The 18,257-nt window shown below is 37.6% G+C and overlaps 1 protein-coding gene across 5 annotated transcripts in view; it reads left to right on the forward strand.

Annotated features, from left to right (window-relative positions):
* Positions 1 to 18,257, forward strand: part of MYO1B (myosin IB) — a 181,944-nt gene that overhangs the window by 130,259 nt on the left and 33,428 nt on the right. For all 5 annotated transcript variants that reach the window (XM_003801827.3, XM_012812755.2, XM_012812757.2 and 2 more), the window contains 5 exons: positions 8,165 to 8,269; positions 10,256 to 10,318; positions 12,737 to 12,937; positions 14,113 to 14,339; positions 17,815 to 18,015. In XM_003801827.3, coding sequence (XP_003801875.1) covers positions 8,165 to 8,269; positions 10,256 to 10,318; positions 12,737 to 12,937; positions 14,113 to 14,339; positions 17,815 to 18,015 — 797 coding nt within the window. The remainder of the gene's footprint in view (positions 1 to 8,164; positions 8,270 to 10,255; positions 10,319 to 12,736; positions 12,938 to 14,112; positions 14,340 to 17,814; positions 18,016 to 18,257) is intronic.

Below are 18,257 nucleotides of genomic sequence, written 5' to 3' on the forward strand. Positions count from 1 at the left end.
TACATTTCTACCTAAACTAAAAAGTTCCCCAATTTCTGTACATAAAGAAAAAAGCAAGCATTATGATAAGTCTCTGACTCCCTCTGTCATGGCTCCACACTCTGGCCAGCATTGGGAGCCTTGCCACGTGGAAGCATGTGTGCTGACAGCTGCCCCCGTGCTGCCCCCAGAGCACAGCTCTTCAACACAAAGTCTGCTTGTACTGCGGCCTCTTTAGCAGAGTCTGCAAAGGCAAGCTGCCACCCTCTTGGTAGAAGAGAAGAATTTGAGGTTCGTGAGTTGGGAGAATTGCTTGAGTATACTCAGAAATCACTCTGCCAAAATTAATTTCTTTCTAGCAAGACCTCCGATCACTGTCTTTAGATGTCAGAGTCTTTCTTTAGAGTTGGCAGGGAAGAATATTTGTACCTGGCACATTGCTTATTTAGATTTAAATGGTTTCATGAGCAGTGCAGAAGGTAAACAGAGATTTTTCACTAGAAAGATAGACTAGAATGCAATGATATTTCTAAAATCAAAGAAACTGATTTTATTTTAATTTTGCCAGAAAGATTTATTGGTCTTAAGCCAGTAGGCAGGTGCTTAATGTCATGTCACAATACATGGAAACTTTAAAAAATAGGGTAGTGGATTCATGCTGGGACATTCACTTAGTTTCCTCTTCCAGGAAGTCCTAAGATCTACTTAACCATGGGAAGACCCATACGGCGCTCAAAGGAAACTAGGATATACCTCATGAGCAATTTGAGTCGTTCCCCAAGTATTTATTATTTACCGGATTCCAGTAGAAAACAGAAATGTTCCTCGTGTGCATGGAGCTTAACGTCTTAGCCTTAAGACTGAGAGCCTGTTGCTGCGTGGGACACATCCTGTTGGGTAGGGAGGTCTAATCAGGAAACGAGATTACTTTTAAAAGTGTGTTTGCTACAGATCTCATCAGAACAGAAGTTGGATGTTCCTGGATTACACATCCTTAGACTCAGCACCGGGTGAAACACCCTTTAGCGATCCAGAAATATTTATATTTTACATACAGTTAATTCAGATTGTTCTCCAAGCCTGTCTTGCTGAACATGCCTGCCTTCTGCAAGTTACATCATCATTTTTCTCAACACAGTTACCACTAGAGACTTTATGAAAATGTTGGCATGCATTATATTTCTAAATACTCTTCTCCCTTTCTTCAGAGGAAGACTCTACTCTAGTAGTTTGTACTTAGCTGCACGTTGGAATCACCCTGGGAGCTCTTAAAAATTCAGATGTCTAGGCTGTACCCAGACCAATCATAGCAGAATCTCTGGGGCTGGGGCTCTGGCAGCAGTTACTTTTAAAGTTCCAGGTGATCCCAGTGTACAGTCACAGTCGAAACCAACTGTTCTAGTAGAGAGTTAACTCCAGAGTGATCTGCAAGTTGCAAACATACATGGTGTTCATGCTGATTGACCTTGGCATGAAATGCCCTTGCACAAAATATTGAGCTTCACCTACTGTTCACCTATATAGAAATCTTATGTGTGCATGTACAATATACGTAAAACCAAACAGGTTACAGTTTTATTCTTTTTAAATAAAACTTTCAGCCAAGGCCAAATCTAGATAGTTATATGTCTATAGCAAATCTTACAATGGCCATAACATCATTACAAGTTTCTTTCTCAATGCAATAAATCTTTGTTTTTCTTTTATCCCCTGGTTCCTTGAGAGAATTAAGATTTGTTTTTTCATTATAATTGGTTGTTCTCTTCATTTTCCTAATCTCAGATTAATCTTCAAGCATTTTGATTTTTTAATACCTTATTTATTATTTATTGTATAAACACATTTTACTTGGGAGGGGATCAGAATAGAGATTTGGCTGAGTGCTTTTGGATACTTTCACTTGCTTCTTGACATAGGATTACAGACTTTTTGTCCTTTCTCTTAATAAGTTATTCACCTACACATAACAGATACAAGCCCACACTTTCCTGGATTCTCAGCAATGTTAGAGTTCATGGAAACGTCAGGAAGTGCATTGTATAGAATATCAGGACACCAAGGTAATCAAGGACTTAAAAGTACTGCAAGCTGAAGTACAAGAGATCAGGGTGTGAAACAACATTCAGATCCACATCAATGCAAAAATGATATTTTCTAACCAAGTGAAAATAAACTGATAGAGTATAAAGTTCTTTTTTTCCCCCTTGTTTTGCAGTGAAAATTAGCTGTAAGATTAAAGAGTTCTGCCTTTTAGAACACCCTGGGCATTACTTTTTAAAAACTGACCATAAAGGGCCAGGACTTTTTTTTCATGTGTCTAATTCTGCCTCGTGACCCCACTGAGAGTCTCCATGCAAACACTTTTTAGCTGAGCTGGTGGAAGCCTTTCATTCCCTGTAGTCCGTCTCTAACGGAAGAGGGAAACTGATGCACTAAACCATGGGGTGATGACACATGGATTTGACTGCAAAACATTCCAGTACCAGCTGGGTGAATAAGCTTTGCCTTGTTGGCCGCATGTGATCTGATGGCAGTTTGGAAAACAGATGAGTAGAACACGGATACCAAAAATAAGGTGATGTGAATTAAATTCATAGAGGGAAAACAAGTCTAATTGTAACTCCTAGTAGAACGGAAGTCTAGCTTTCCAAAGGAAGAAAGTATAATTCACATATTCCAATTCTGTACGATTAAATTTGGCCATTCTTATGTGTAGTAACTGAAAATATGGTCTATGACTTCTAAGAACTAGTCCTTGGATCTTCATAAAAGAAAAATGCTAATCTTTAAAAAAGAAGATATTAAATTCAAAAGTAAGTTGAGCAATCTATATTGATTGATTCATCTCTTTCTCTCAGTACTTCTCTGATAGGTATTAAAATTAGCAGGTAGTTTACTAGGAATATCTAATTAATCATTTTTGTTCTATAGACCAAAGCAGGCAGTGGTGGCTGATTAGTTCACTTTTCATACAGTTGAGCTAGTTTCATACAGGCAGTGATAGGTATTTTTAATTGTGTCCTAATGAGCCTTCATGAAAGTGACTCCTAAATAATAAGATAGGCTAGATGCAGTGATGGCTTCAAGTGAAACAATCTAACTCGTAGGCGAGAGTCAATATGGTCTAGTACATTGATCTTAGGATTTGTTTTCTAAATTGTTTTTAATTCTGATTATAAATTGTTTTTAATTCTGATTATAGTCAACACCTTCTGTTCTGGTTTCTGGGCTTCAGATTTGTTCTTTGTGTGCTAAAGAGCTTATAGCTGAAGAAAAAGGAAACAATTTAAAGTAGATTTAAAAATGAAAATGGTGCCGTTACTGTGGTCCACAATACACACACCCCCATTATTGTTCTAACTTTTTAAATGAAAACCTATTGAAAAATATTTAAGCCCTATAACACTGTTTTTCTTAAAATTTACATATTTGCCCTTATACCTGGAAGAAAAATGTCATATATTTAAAGATAATTTTCCTGAAACTTTAGCCAGTCATTCCATTTTATAAATGTCTAAAGGGGACAATATTTAATGTTAAATATTTTTTCTCATATATTTGGAGGATTTTTAAAAAGTTTACTTTCTAAAAAAAAAAATAGTGGTTGATTTGAAGCATATTTTTTGCCATTGTGATATTTAAAAATGGACTGTGGTTCAGAGTATAATATTTTTCTACAAGAACAGCCTTATAATCAGGGGCTGCCAAAGGCTTTACACCCCATAAATTTTTAGTAGGACCCACAGCACATTTTACAGTAGTAACATAGCACAACTTCTCTAAAGCAGAGATGCTGTGCTCAAAATCCTATAACTTTTATATGAATGTACTGTTTTATTTATTATGCAAGAGACCACATTGTATGTAAAATTTGGAAACCCAGTCCAATATGTTATATCCAGAATTTACTTTAAATGAAAGTACTGAATGGTCACATTTTATGTATTTAACAGTAACTTTTGATTAAATAAGTCGTGGTCTTTGTGTTTGAACTCCTCACTGTTTGCGACACTTAATAGTCACCTCCCTCCCGTCTCACCATCCCAAATACAGAGAGGACAGAGCTGCCCCCTCTCTTTACTATCTCCCTTTCAATATTTATCGTTTAAAGTATGTACGATCTTTAAAACTGTCTTCCTTAAAAAGTATAAAATATCATTATATCATCTCCTCTGTTGCTAAGGAGAATATACAAATGTTTTTGATCCGTCTTTCAAAATGATTCCATTTGGAACACTTTGTGGTTGATACTTGTGAGTATAAACCAGTTATAAACTCCATGGAGAGTATGATTTTCTGTTTCTTTGATGTTGAAAGGATGGACTCGAAGTCTAGAATCTTTGAAAGAAGCCCTAGAGTTTAAAATGTTGGTGTATTACATCCTTCTAAACATAGTAAGTGCTCACTATCCCAGTCTAAACTTGGGAAAGTACAGTGTGAAATAGAGTAGCGTGGAATCAGGCATCTTGCTGTTTACTTGTGTTCTCTAAAGCAGTCTGAGCTTCATTCAAGGAGATCGTGTAATAGATATCCGAGAATGGACTTGCTTCTAAACGTTTTAGTTTTATCCCTCTGCCTTTAGGGATCAATGGGGTAAGACCGTAGAAAAACTAAACTTACATGCATGGAGCATGGGTAGAAAACCCGAGAGAGAGATGAGTCATTCCCGAGGACAAGCTTCTGCCCACTTCCTCCTTTGGAGACTTTGATTCACGAGACTGACATGGGAGAGCTGCCCAGCCCAGGGACTGCTGCTGGCTCTCACACAGTGCTTGACAAACTCCTCACTTTGGACAGTCTCCAAATACAAAGTTGCTCTGGGCTGTTGTATTCTAATGTGGTCGTTTCTAATTTATCTAATTTATGAAGTGAAAGGGGACCCAAGTTGAAAACCCAGTATCCATAATACCTGTACGAGTGGAGCAGCGTGCCAGACCTGTCTTCCTTGGTTTTCTGCAGGTTATTGTTTGTTCCTTAAATTTTTGGAAGTTACTATTTTAAATCATGTGTGAAGTCCCATCTCCCTCCAAAGTTAAACAAGGACCAACTTAAACTTAGATCACAAAAGATGTGTCTTTAGCCTTCAGTAGTAATTATCACCCAGGTGATTCAGACATGCCTTGGAGGTTTTGGAGATGTGTTTGCAGTAGATGCTGATTTCTGTGGGAAAGTAAGTTAATTTGGATATTGATGATTGTGCTGTTCTGTTTGGGGGATTTTTTTTTTTTTTGCTAACTTTTAGCATCAAAATAAGGTTGGAGAGCCATGTTTTTGTTCTTTGGCCATGTCCCTTGTTTCTTTTTGAAGGAGAGACTCAGCAGGGTACCGTGTAGTACTGGGTCACTGGGCCAGAAAAAGGAGGTACTTGTGGATCTTGCTGGATCTCTGCACTGTTTGGTGATCTGCAAACTAACACTGACTTTTTATTTTATTTTATTTTTTGAAACAGGGTATTGTTTTGTGTCTTGGGCTAGAGTGCAGTGGCTCACTACAACCTCAAACTCCTGGGCTCCAGTGATCCTCCTGCCTCAGCCTCCTAAGTAGCTGGAACTGCAGGCATGTGCTACCATGCCTGGCTAATTTTAATATTATTTGGTAGAAACAGCGTCTGACTCTTGCTCAGGCTGGTCTTGTAGACCTGGCCTCAGGCAGTACTTCCCTTTGGCCTTTCATAGTGCCAAGATTACAGATGTTCCATCTGGCCTGCTCTCCCTCTTTTTGGGGATGGATATTAGGCTTGGATACATGTTATTCACGTTTTCTTTTTCCTGATAATTTAGAATTAGACGTAATAGATTCCGAAGCTTTAAAGCTTCAGACAAGATATATGATTTGTCATTACTATAGTCAAACTACTTTTGTGCTGAATAGCACTCCCCTAGCAGAACCGCAATTCATACACCACAACATGTAGGTACTGTGGTCCTGTCTTTGGAATTGATTGGACATATGTCTTAATCTAAAGTTTCATGCCTATCAAAACCATGGCTTAAATGCTAAAAGCTGTCATTTGTGACAATGAATAACTATCAATAAGTGTTTACTTCTAGAAGGTTGTTGCTAATTAAGAACTGACTGCCCTTTGTGTAATCTGTCCCTTTTGCACCAGAATGCAGTAAGTATGAACTGTGTGCAGTGCTGGTCTGTTGCATGCCCCTGTGTGAATAGCTTCTCTAGCTGTGTGAGTTTTACAGTAAATGGTGTTGATTAACCATGTGGATATGAAATACAGAATTCATAAAGGAATTTTTAAAGGTTAAAGACAAACAATGTAGCTCTGACGTATTCCTTAAGTTGTGTTGTGATTGTGAAGCTTTGCCTCTGATTTCTAATCTGCTTGTGTGTTTCATAGTCCTGTTTTAGAAGTATACTTCAAGCTGCTCATGGCCTCACAGTGTGTCTGGGGTGCTGGTTGCCGTCCCTTTCCTATTCCTCATTATTTGCCCTGTGATGATTTAGCATAATCGGGTTGAAATAGCTCATGGGCACAGATGTACCCCATGAGTTTGTTTTCTAAAACAAACCAAAGATTTTCATCTGTAGCTGTTGTGTTCTATAAGGTGCACATTTTGCCAAACCAAAAATCTAGATTTCCTCATACATGAAATGGCTTTATGCTGATTATAGAAATAATAAGGCCTCTATGCCAGACCGACTCCAGTTTCTAATCATGATCGTTAACTCTGAGGATTAGGATCTGAGCAGAGGGTTTTTAAAAGTTTGCGTGAAAATGAGGACTGAGGAATACCCTTTGTGTCTAAGACTTATTTGTTGAAAATATTGAAAATAAATGTTTGCCAGTTAGTAAGAACCTTCAGGACTGAAAAAAAACCCACCAGACTTTTATCATAGACTAGATTTAGCATTAATAAGCTAAGACAGTGATAGCGGATTCACATGTGTCACTTAGGGTTTAGAGTCAAAAACTTCTCTGATCAGTTCATCACTGGAGATTGGAAATCCTTAGCTGACTCCTAGGGGAAATGTGGTCAGATGTTGCATCATACGTATCACTTAAAAACTTTCCCAGGTTAAGATCAGAGTTGATTTTAAAAGATCAACTTTCAAAAAACTCTGTGATGTTTTCCCTTTTGTCATTTATGGAGAGATTTGAAGGCCTCTTGCTCTGAATGTTCTCAAGGAGTGGCGAGCTTCAGTTATACTCCTGGTCATTAGACCAGGAATGGCTACGTCAGTAGGAGAAGAAACATACTGCCCCTTGTTCCCACTTGCCAAAGAGAAGAGACAGAAGTGAAAATAGCAAGGTTTAGTGCCGGATCTACCTCTTCCTGGGAAGTGTGGTTCTTAGTGAGATGTGTCCACTCAGCAGGCACGTGTTTTGTGTCTCAGTATGTACAACAGTACAGTAAGCCCCATAGATGGTTCAGAAGTGATTTAGGTGTAGAGCTTCCATCAAAGGATTCATAAAATACAACTCTGATAGGAAGGAAAAACTGTGTGACACATTAGAGTGATCAAGTGTTTCGGTTCTTCTGAAAAGAGAGAGATTGTTTTCAGCTAGGGAGATATTTCAATGGTTTAATTCCTTTGGGTCTCTATTTGGTGGAAACTTCATTCATTCGTTCACTCCTGCAGCTCCCACTGAGTACTTGCTAGGTGTGAGGTGCTGTGTGGCTCACAGGAAGGGAGTGTGGTCTCCTTGCCCTTAAGGAGTGTAAGGCCCAGTGAGGCAGATGAGCATAGAGCTAATCAACACGTGTGCACATTTACATACACATACGCTCACAGAAATGTCTTATAAAAAGGGCCAGGGTATACGAGTCAGAGTGAGGGATCTAACCTGTCAGGGGTGTTTGGGGGAGATTAAGACGTCAGGCCAGAAGGACTTTCTTGAGCACTAAAGTTTCACCAAAGACTGGAAGATGGAAAACTTGGTGATCCTTCAGGGTAACTTTTTTAACCACGTGTGGGGTGTTCTCTGTCAACTAAAAATCTCCATCCTTCAAATACTGCATCATGTGTGTGGACTTCACTTGCTCACTCATAAAGCGTTCCCCAAGTGCTTGCAGGGTGGAAGCGTCTGTCCTAGGAGCTGTGTGCTGGGCCACAGTTAAATCTGAAAGACCCTGTGTGGCATTTCTCATGGATTGAGATGTCTGAGCATCATTGTTACGGGAGAGCTAGTGACATAATTTATAAGGTGTTTTTCATTTTCTTCGTGCAGGATAACAGCTTTGAGCAGTTCATTATTAATTATTGTAATGAGAAACTCCAGCAAATCTTCATTGAACTTACTCTTAAAGAAGAGCAGGAGGAATATATACGGGAGGTAATGTTGAAATGCTTAAATGCTTTTTCAAGATGTTGGTCCTTTTTTACTCATAAATTGCAGATTCAGAAGATGATCCAAACATGAACCTGGAGTCAGATGTATCTAAGTTTAGTCAGATTGCAGTATCTAAGTTTAGTCAGATTGCAGTTTTTAAAAATTTGCTGGGTATGATATGTAAGCTAAGTGGGATTTTCCCTGGTACTGTGCCACTGGTGCCAGAATGATGCCTAGCACAGAGTAGGTGCACAATAAATCTCAGGTGGCAGCCTCTAGTCTGCTTGGATTCCAACGTAATGATGTAAAATAATAGAGTGTTAAGAGAACAGTCTGAGCTTCCTAGGAGGCTAAGCTAGGAGGATTGCTTGAACCCAGAAGTTCGAGACTACCCTGGCAATATAGTCAGATTCTGTCTCAAAAAATTAAAAGAAAAAAGTCTGAGACAGCAGTAGTGGGAGAGTTATGAGCACAAAGGAAAGCACAAGGAAATTTTGAGGACTGGTGATAGCAGTTCTTATGTGGTATGTGTACTACACATTAGCCAAAACTTTTAAGAACTCTATACCAGAGATAAGTCAGTATCACTGTAAGTAGATTTGAAAATAATATTTTGAGACTTTGCTCAATCTCAGTCAAAAGCATTGATTTTTCAAAATTTATAATAAAATAGGTAACATTTGTTGAGTGCCTACTACATACTAAGTATTGTATTAAGTGTGTTGTATAAACTATCTCATTTAATATAATTCAGAAATATCCAGAAATAATGTTTCAAAGTCCTTGCATCTTTAATCTTAAAATGCATACTTGGTTTTTACCTTTTTTTTTTAGCCAGTCTTTTTCCAAGTATGAAATTATTTATTTCAAAAAAAAAAGGGAGGAATTATTTTGTCCATATTTTTGCTCTCTTTTCATTTATTTGCTTTATTATTTTAGTAATTCTATTGCCTACTTTTCTTCATTTTCCGTGTTGTCATTTTAAGCCATTAAGGGTACAGAACCCTCTTTTATCTCTCAGTACAGTTTTCTAAATGTGATTATTATCCCTAGTGATGTAGTAAAACAGCCCATTGATGCCAAAGCTAAGTCATAAATATTTCGTCTTGATTTTAGAATGTTCCTTATGTTTTAGAGATGTTTTATACTTATCTGACAACTTTTGGTAACATAAATATCCTAAAAACAAGGTTCATTCTCTTCCTGTCTTCTTATCATAAAGGGAATGCACAAACTTTGATGTGTAACTTAAAACAGTTTGTGCAGATCATCTAAAACACTTCTAAGAGTATATAGGAAGATTCCTAGATTGCTGCATGAATTAAATTCTCTCTCCTTAGAAGAAAAATAAATATTTACACTTGCAGACCGAGTGTGAGCAGACACAGAATGATTGCATTTGGCTTTACAGATTTGGCTTTGTAGCTATGGTTAAGACTAGTGGATACGTTTTTATTTCTTTTCACATGTTGAAAATACACATATTTTGTCTTGGCACAGGGCTTTTTTTTTTTTTTTAACATTTGAAATGGTTAACTGCCCTACAACATAAGATGGACTCTAAAATTAATTTTTTCCTGATGATTACAAAAAGAAAAATCTGAGCCTTAAATTCTTGGGATCAAGTTCTAACTTATTTCCTTATAAACACTGTAAATATACACAAAGTAATATTGACCCAAGGGCCTGTTGAGTAAATATTTGGCCTAGGGCCAGTGAAGTGCATGGGAAATTGCTACAGATGGGAGAATGGAATGGGAGACAGTCTCAGAATAGGTCAAGGGCATTCACTTCAATCAGATTTATGTCAGCGGTAGGTTGTTGCATTAAGAAAGTTTTGAGAACTGAGGATGACATTTGCAGCACTGATTCTATAAAGGAAATAAATTCAGAGAGGAAGTGAAATATGGTAAGATGGGCGAAGTCTGTTTTATGGATAGGAGTGCTGTGGCTTTATCATATGCAATCTGATTTTATTCTATTTTTTAGGACATAGAGTGGACTCACATTGACTACTTCAATAACGCTATCATTTGTGACCTAATAGAAAATGTGAGTACTTAGGGATGGTTTTCTAAAGAATATTTTAGTAATAGAATTCATTAGTTATAAATGTTCTTATTGCCTTCAATATTAAGCATTGGTATCGGTGTTTCATACTTTTTTTTTTTAAGGAACTACAGAGTTGTAGAGATTTTATTGTAGACCTAAGAGCTCATACACAGTTCTTAAACACACATATAAAACAGCTGGACATTTTGATACTTAGCCAGAGTCCCCCAAGATCATGCTGTTGCCATATCACAGAGTCCTTTTATGACCTTCAGACCCTTCCATGCACCAGCCTTTTTTGTGTGGTTGGTGCCAGGTCCAGTCCATGGCTTCTGGGAATGTGGGTACTGGTCAGAGTGGACTCTGAGCAGCCATCCAGTGTTTTGCCAAATCAAAATATCCACTTTTAATACTTTAGTGAGCTTTTAACATATTGCTTACATTAAAATGAAGAGGGATACAAGGACAACCTCTGTAGATAAATGAAGCGAGACCCCAGAAGTGGCTTTGGGTACAGACCTGGCATTGATTCAGAGAATGTTACAGAGAGTTTTGCGTATGTGACTGCAGGTGGCTACGGAGGCTGGAATTTATGAAATGACTCAAATATGTATGTACATGTGAAAAAAGCTTAAAGTATAAAAAATTTTTAGTAATCTGTTTGCATCTAAGATTTTTATTTTTAGATCATATTCTGTAGTTTATTATAAAAGATTTAATTGTAAGAAGACTTGATTCATGTGTGAAAACCAATGAACTCTTATTTTATGCTTGGGATTGCTAATACTTCTGCCCTTGATAAAGTAATTTGAGACAATGTGTAAACTTTATTGCCTTGCAGTCTTTTTAGCAGTTGGTAGTAAGGGAGTGCTATTTCAGGAAAACCATCACAGGCACTGATTACATAGCAAACCATTTTCTTTTCATCTTTTTACAAGCCCTTTTGGAAATTATGTAATTAGCCATTATTTTCTTATTCAATTATTCAGATTGTTCAGATGAAAGTTGCGTCTTTGAATAAATTGAACATTAAAAGCAAAGTTCTAAAGCATCACTGTTTTCCAATAAACTCAATAACTTTTGTTTTGGAAAATCTGAACAACGTTGGAATAGGAACATTAATATTCCAAATAAGCAATTCAAAACTCTAGGCTAAAATCTAGAAAATGAGTGGATTTGCTGAGAATTTTTCCTAGTAAATTTTTGTGACAAAGATAATTTGATGTGAGCACTTTAATTTTTAGAATCCTTGACCCATATGTGTTCCTCTATAAACATAATGTTGCACTTAATTATTCTCCCTTGAGAAGAGGAGGGGGAAGAAAAGAGCAGTGGTAATGCACCTAATTTAACTGGATTATCTCAGCCCAAAATCCCCTTGCATATATGATTAAAGAAACTCATGTTCATAGGTGCTTGAGTACATAAAGGAAATGTTTCCTTCCAACATCATTAAACAATAATGTTTATTCTGGGGATGTTATGAACCTACTTGATTCCTGAGAGTCCACACTTCCCCTGGGTATTGTGGGGAATGAGTAAATGCAGGTCAGAGGATGTCATGGCCTTGTGAATAGAAGGGGAAGGGAACGGGGGCCTTGGCCTTGGTAGAAGTGGGTGAGGCTGATGGTCAGTGAAGTGGATTGTTTTTGGAATTAAGACTCGTGAGCCTGCAGAAGCAATCCAAGGAGCCTCATCCTTTATTTAGCAAAGCAAATGCTTCCTGATTTCTGATTCAGTTCAAGGCTGACTACTCTTAGAATAAATACGATCATAGGGTCTGGATGTGCAACACGTTTTCATTATGTTTTTTCTACATGGAACAAGGATGTGATTCTAAACAGGTATCTTAGAAACAGCTTGATTGCAGCCATCATTAAAATCAGCACCCCAAATCTTAGCATTTCTTCTCCTAGAAAATAAACTTTATTTTGAACATGTACAGTTTGGAAACAACACCAATTTCCTTCTTAAGCTGTAACTCAAATAATGGATTTAGGAGACTGCATCGTGATTTGTAACATGTTATAGAGGCTGTATTGTCACATTCGTTTTGGCTTTTATATATATTTTGGAATCTTTGATGTCTAACTTGTCTTTTTTACATGTATAGCAGTATGAATTTCAGTCATCTTTGGGCCAAGGTGGCTGAGGCAATCCCCAGGTCCTGTGTGATCATAGGGAAGAAACTGAGACAGACACATCCCCCACCCCCACAAACACCGTCCACCTGGGGACATTGGAAATGGGCTACGTCCTGTGGCTTCAGTTAATTTGTTTTTGATTCTCTGCTTTTTATTGTAACTGAATAGAATTTTCTTATGACTAAGTTGATTGTGTTTGCTTGTGTAATTAGGAATAATCATTAAAACAATACAGTGAGAAAGGAAGGAAACTTTTCTGCTTCCTTCCTCCCAGAACACAAATGGAATCCTGGCCATGCTGGATGAGGAGTGCCTGAGGCCTGGCACGGTCACCGATGAGACCTTCCTCGAAAAGCTGAACCAGGTCTGCGCCACCCATCAGCACTTCGAGAGCAGGATGAGCAAGTGCTCTCGGTTCCTCAATGACACGTCTCTGCCTCACAGCTGCTTCAGAATCCAGCATTACGCCGGCAAGGTATGCAGCAGCAGTGAGTGCCACGCCAGAGCCAGGCCTGCTGAGTCTGTCCTCAGAGGAGACAGGTGCCTGGGCCATAGAGAGGGGTGTTCTCAGTAAATGCTTGAACTTGAGAGGACAAATGGAGCTCTAAGATAGTTGAGTCAATAAATGTTCAACCGAAATAGAATCTTGTTAATATGGACAACTGAAAGGAAAGCAAAAAATGATTTTAAAAATAAAATCAACTTTTAAAAATTGATTTTTGTTATTTTCAAGCTATATGCTATCCTATACAAAAAAAATCTCTCAGTACTGTTAGAGGAGATTTGTCAGTAAAAATTAGAAGTCACTGAAAACTTACTACAAGGTTTTAAAAGCACAAACCACTTAACAAATAAGATGAATTCTTAGACTGCATTAATGTACACAGCTATGATTTAATTTTTAAAAAAAAGATGATTTTTTACAATGAAATTTTGAAATGACACTGGGGGAAATACTACGTTTTCAGGAAAGCACTTAAAATCAGTTTGGGAGAATTGATTTTATATCATCTAATATAAAGAAGATGTTAAAAACAATCTTGACAGAAGATTAACTTTTAGAATCTTAAATAATTGTTGGTTATAGTTGATACTTCCTTTCTGATGAAATTGGAAACTTAAAAGGGAAAAAATTTTAAGTATGTATTTGTATATCTGAATTACCTTTAATTTCAAAATATTTAAGCATGGTACATCTTTTTTTATTAACCTATGTTATTAAAAGATACATTTCTGATGAATTTCTCAGCTGTTTTAGGATATCTATGAAAATGTTAATGTTATTTCTGTTCCCCCTGCCTGCTTTTAAACAGACCAGAATTGGCATATGAGAACTAAAAATTAAAACCCTCAAAATATGTTCAAATGCCAAAAAAATCCAAAATCCTTTGAAAATGTTGTGATAACATTTTTGGAGTTTATTCTTGCAAATCCTGAATGGTAATAGAATTTATTTTGATCCTGTCTGTGATTTAGACAGATGGAATTTAAAGTTGGAGGTGAATTCGATTAGAGGGTGACTTATGTGTTGGGGATTTTTTGATAGCGAAGGAAGAGGCTGCAATGTAGATGGTCTTGGAATATTTTTAACAGTTGTTTGATATCGTAGTGTGCAGTGTGCCAGCACTGAGTTCTGTATGCTGCTCACAGGTGCTGTACCAGGTGGAAGGATTTGTTGACAAAAACAACGACCTTCTGTATCGAGACCTGTCCCAAGCTATGTGGAAGGCCAGCCACACCCTCATCAAGTCTTTATTCCCCGAAGGGAATCCCGCCAAGATCAACCTGAAACGGCCTCCTACTGCAGGCTCACAGTTCAAGGCATCTGTGGCCACTCTGATGAAAAACCTACAGACCAAGAACCCAAACTATATTAGGTATTTCTGGCATGTTAAATTCTTTGATGGTTCAAATGTGAGAGCACTCTGAAGGACTATCATGTTCCTCTTCACTTAAATCTGAGTGTGGCCCAAGCAGAGGGTAACTAATGTACTTACAGATCAAATAATGTCTAGGGTGGGCTTGGAAAATTCTCTACTGTCCTTTCTGTCAAAATAAAGTTGAAAAAATCTTGTGGAGGATGATAATAGATACTTAATGAAGCTCAGTAGTTGGTATCTTGGGGTTTTCAACTTCCTGTATGTTTAATTTTTTTCTTTCTAATGACACATTAAGAAACAAAATGTAAATATTTCTTTCTGGTCAGGGTTTTTCAGAAAGCTCTTTTGTTGGTTTCATTTTGGATTCTTGTTATATTAACTTAGAGGAGCACATTGAAACAAGTGGAGCTTTAGTTATGGCTCTGGTGCTTATTAGGAGATAGGCACCTCTTTCTCCCCAGTGACAGGGAGAAAGTAAGGCTGTCTAAAAATGATCTGAATTTTTTCAGAACAATAGAAAGATCTTAAAAACCTCTGATCTTAGGCTGGGTACAGTGGCTCAAACCTGTAAACCTAGCATTCTGTTAGGTCAAGGTAGAAGGATCCCTTGAGCTTAGTAGTTTGAGACCAGCCTGAGCAAGAGCAAGACCCCGTCTCTACTTAAAAAAGGAAAATTAGTCAGGTGTAGTGGCAGGTGCCTGTAGTCCCAGCTACTCAGGAGGCTGAGGCAGGAGGATCTCTTGAGCCCAGGAGTTTGAGGTTGCTGTGAGCTAGGCTGACACCATGGCACTCTACCCTGGGCAACAGAGGGAGAATCTGTCTCACAACAAACAAACAAAAAAGGTGTCTTTTTTCCCCTACTTCTAGGGCATCTTAGACATAACTATCTCAAGATTCAGTATAGACTAACTAGTATTAGAGTTTGTTTTGTGTATTTGGTGAGCTAGATAATAGGAGATATGTGGCTCATGGGTCAGATTTGATAGAGCACACCCATGTCCACAAATACCTTCTATAGTTGTCTTTGAAAATCCAGCTATGAGGAAACTAGAATGGAGAACATTTTTTGCTTGGCTTGATATAATAAATAAATATGCATTTTTTATCTATTAGTAGATCTATAAGTAGATCTATAAGTATATAGATCTTATCTATTATAAGATCTATAAGTAGATCTTTTTTATCTATTAGTAGATCAAAATCTCCTGGTTTGATTGCAGTCTGATTAGAACATATATTGAGAGAAGATTCTAGTTTCAAAAAAACCCCCCAAAACCAAACTGCTAAATGAGGCAGGCACCAGTGGCTCACACATATAATCCCAGCACTTTGAGAGCCAAGGCAAGAGGGTCATTTGAGCATAGGAGTTTGAGACCAGCCTGGGTAACATAGCAGGACCCCATCTCTACAAAAAATAAAAATAATTGGGCGGTGGCACTTGCTTATAGTCCCAGCTACCCAGAGGCTGAGGCAGGAGGATCACTTGAAGCTGGGGAGTTAGAGCCTGCAGTTAGCCATGGTCATGTACTCCAGCCTGGTCAGCAGAATGATACCTTGTCTCAAGAAAAACCCAAAAAACAACCCAGGAAACATTCCGTGATTAGTTGCTTTTGTTACCCCAATTGAATGAATTCCTTTTTTGCATTTTACTGTGTTTTATTGTGTTTTATTATTACTTATTTACATGAAGTGATGTGCATAGATCTTAGGTGAACAGTTCAATTAATTTTTTAATTATTATATACACTTTTTAGTAGCTTACCAGCCAGGCCAAAACATGAAACATTTCCATCACCTTAGAAAGTTCCTTTATTTTGCCTCCATTTTCATGGTTTTTATGTCTTCTCTAAGAAGACAATATACCCTAAGGTTGTGAATATGTTATCGTATACATGTGTTTTATCCTAGGGCTTTGTAGTTTCAGGTCTCCTATGTAGGTCTCTTTTTCCCCATATAGATATCCTGTTGTTCTGCCACCATTGAAAAGAAAATAATCTATTTTTTCATTCATGTGCCTTACTGTCTTTATTCTCAGTTGAATGTATTTGTAGGGGTCTGACTGGGTATGTTTCACTGATCTCTTTGTCTATCTTTATTTAAGCCAAAGAGTGGACATTATTTTTATAAATGGTAAAATGAAAAACATAATAAAGCCAAAGCTAAATTAGGTAAAGATGTAATTGTCCTTATATGTGTGGGTTTGTGTGTCATTGTGTGTGTAATTTATTTGACAGTTGTAGTTAAGTAGCCACAATCGTGACTGCCTAACAGTCGTTAGTAAAATTGAAAATTCTCAAGTAACATTTTACTTCTGCAATTACAAGAGGTGCTCAAATATGACTAATATTCCTGTTGTTATCAGTATATATTGAGTATTACAGTTTGAATTCAGTTTCTTCTTCCTTTGTTAAAATGTGTATGCATTTTTTGGCACCCTCTGTGTTAGGACGCAGGGATTGCTGTGACATGATCCAGAACAATGACTTAAACAAAGCTGACATTTATTTCTGACATTGCTTGAGTGTAAGGACTCCAGAGCTAATAGGACAGCCCCTTTTATTTTGTGATTCTGCCATTTCTCAGGTGTTTTCCCCATCTAGGTGGTCAAACGTGGCTGTCCCTCCTGTCAACATGTACAGCCAGCAATAAATTAAAGAAGACCAAGGCTCATCTTTTCCTTTAAGGACACAGACTAGAATCTCTATACAGATTCCTTTTTCTCTGAGCCTAGTAGCGGTCAGCATTTGCTCACATGGCCACACTCAACTTGCAAAGGGGGCTGGGAAATGTAGGCTTCCTCCTGGCCGCAAAGTGCCCTGATTAAAAAAAGAAGAGGCAACAGTGATTTTCATCTTTTCACAGAGGTATTGTATGCACAAAGGGCATGAACCTTACGTTTCACCACGTTGAGTTTTCACATAAGTATGCACTTGTGTTGCCCCATCCGGACCAAGATGTAAAACATTTCCATCATACCAGAAGGTTTCCTGTGTCCTTTCCGTGTCTGTCCCCACTGCCGCCCCTCCCCAGAGGTCAGAGCAATACTGATTGCTAACCACAGATTAGTTTTGCTTGAACTTCATATAAATGGAATATACTCTGTTGTCAGACTTTTTTCAACCAATGAAATATTAGTGATACTCATACGTGTTGTTATATACAGGGTGGACATAAAATCCGTGTGCAGTTTAAAATACTTTACTAGTCCATAAATAGTGGACTTTATGTCTACTCTGTAAATTAGTAGTTTGGTTTTTTTTTTTGAAAAAAAAACTGCTGTATATGCAATATTGTATTTATTTTTAGGTTGTTGTAAAAATGATGGGAAAAATTTCAAAAGAAATGACTAGGTTTCCCCAGAATAACAAATTATTTGACTAAGAAACAATTATTTTATGATACTTTGTTAAAACATGGGCATTTAAATCCATAAGAGGGAGTTTAAAACTTAAAATCTTTTGTTGTTTCTTAGGTGTATCAAACCAAATGATAAAAAAGCAGCACACATCTTCAATGAGGCACTAGTGTGCCATCAGATCAGGTACCTGGGCCTTCTGGAGAACGTCCGCGTGAGGAGGGCAGGCTACGCCTTCAGGCAGGCCTATGAACCTTGCCTAGAAAGATACAAAATGCTTTGTAAACAAACATGGCCTCATTGGAAAGGACCAGCAAGGTAAGAAATTCATTGACCATACTTAATAATGAATATTTAATGTATACAAGTTACATGTTTTTCCCCTGAGCTGTTAGGCAAACCAGAATTCTATGAACAATTGGATGTAACCTGTTTTGGACCCTTTTCTATTAGGATACCATTTTGTGTTAATTCTTGATTAATTTGATTAGAGGTCTGGATTTTCTCAGGGTCAAAATAGGACTTGTGGAATCCACATTTGGAACTTGTATGCTGACACA

The sequence above is a fragment of the Otolemur garnettii genome, unplaced genomic scaffold, assembly GCF_000181295.1.
Source record: "Otolemur garnettii isolate 467f Iridium unplaced genomic scaffold, OtoGar3 scaffold00222, whole genome shotgun sequence".
In the NCBI taxonomy this organism is placed as follows: Eukaryota; Metazoa; Chordata; class Mammalia; order Primates; family Galagidae; genus Otolemur; species Otolemur garnettii.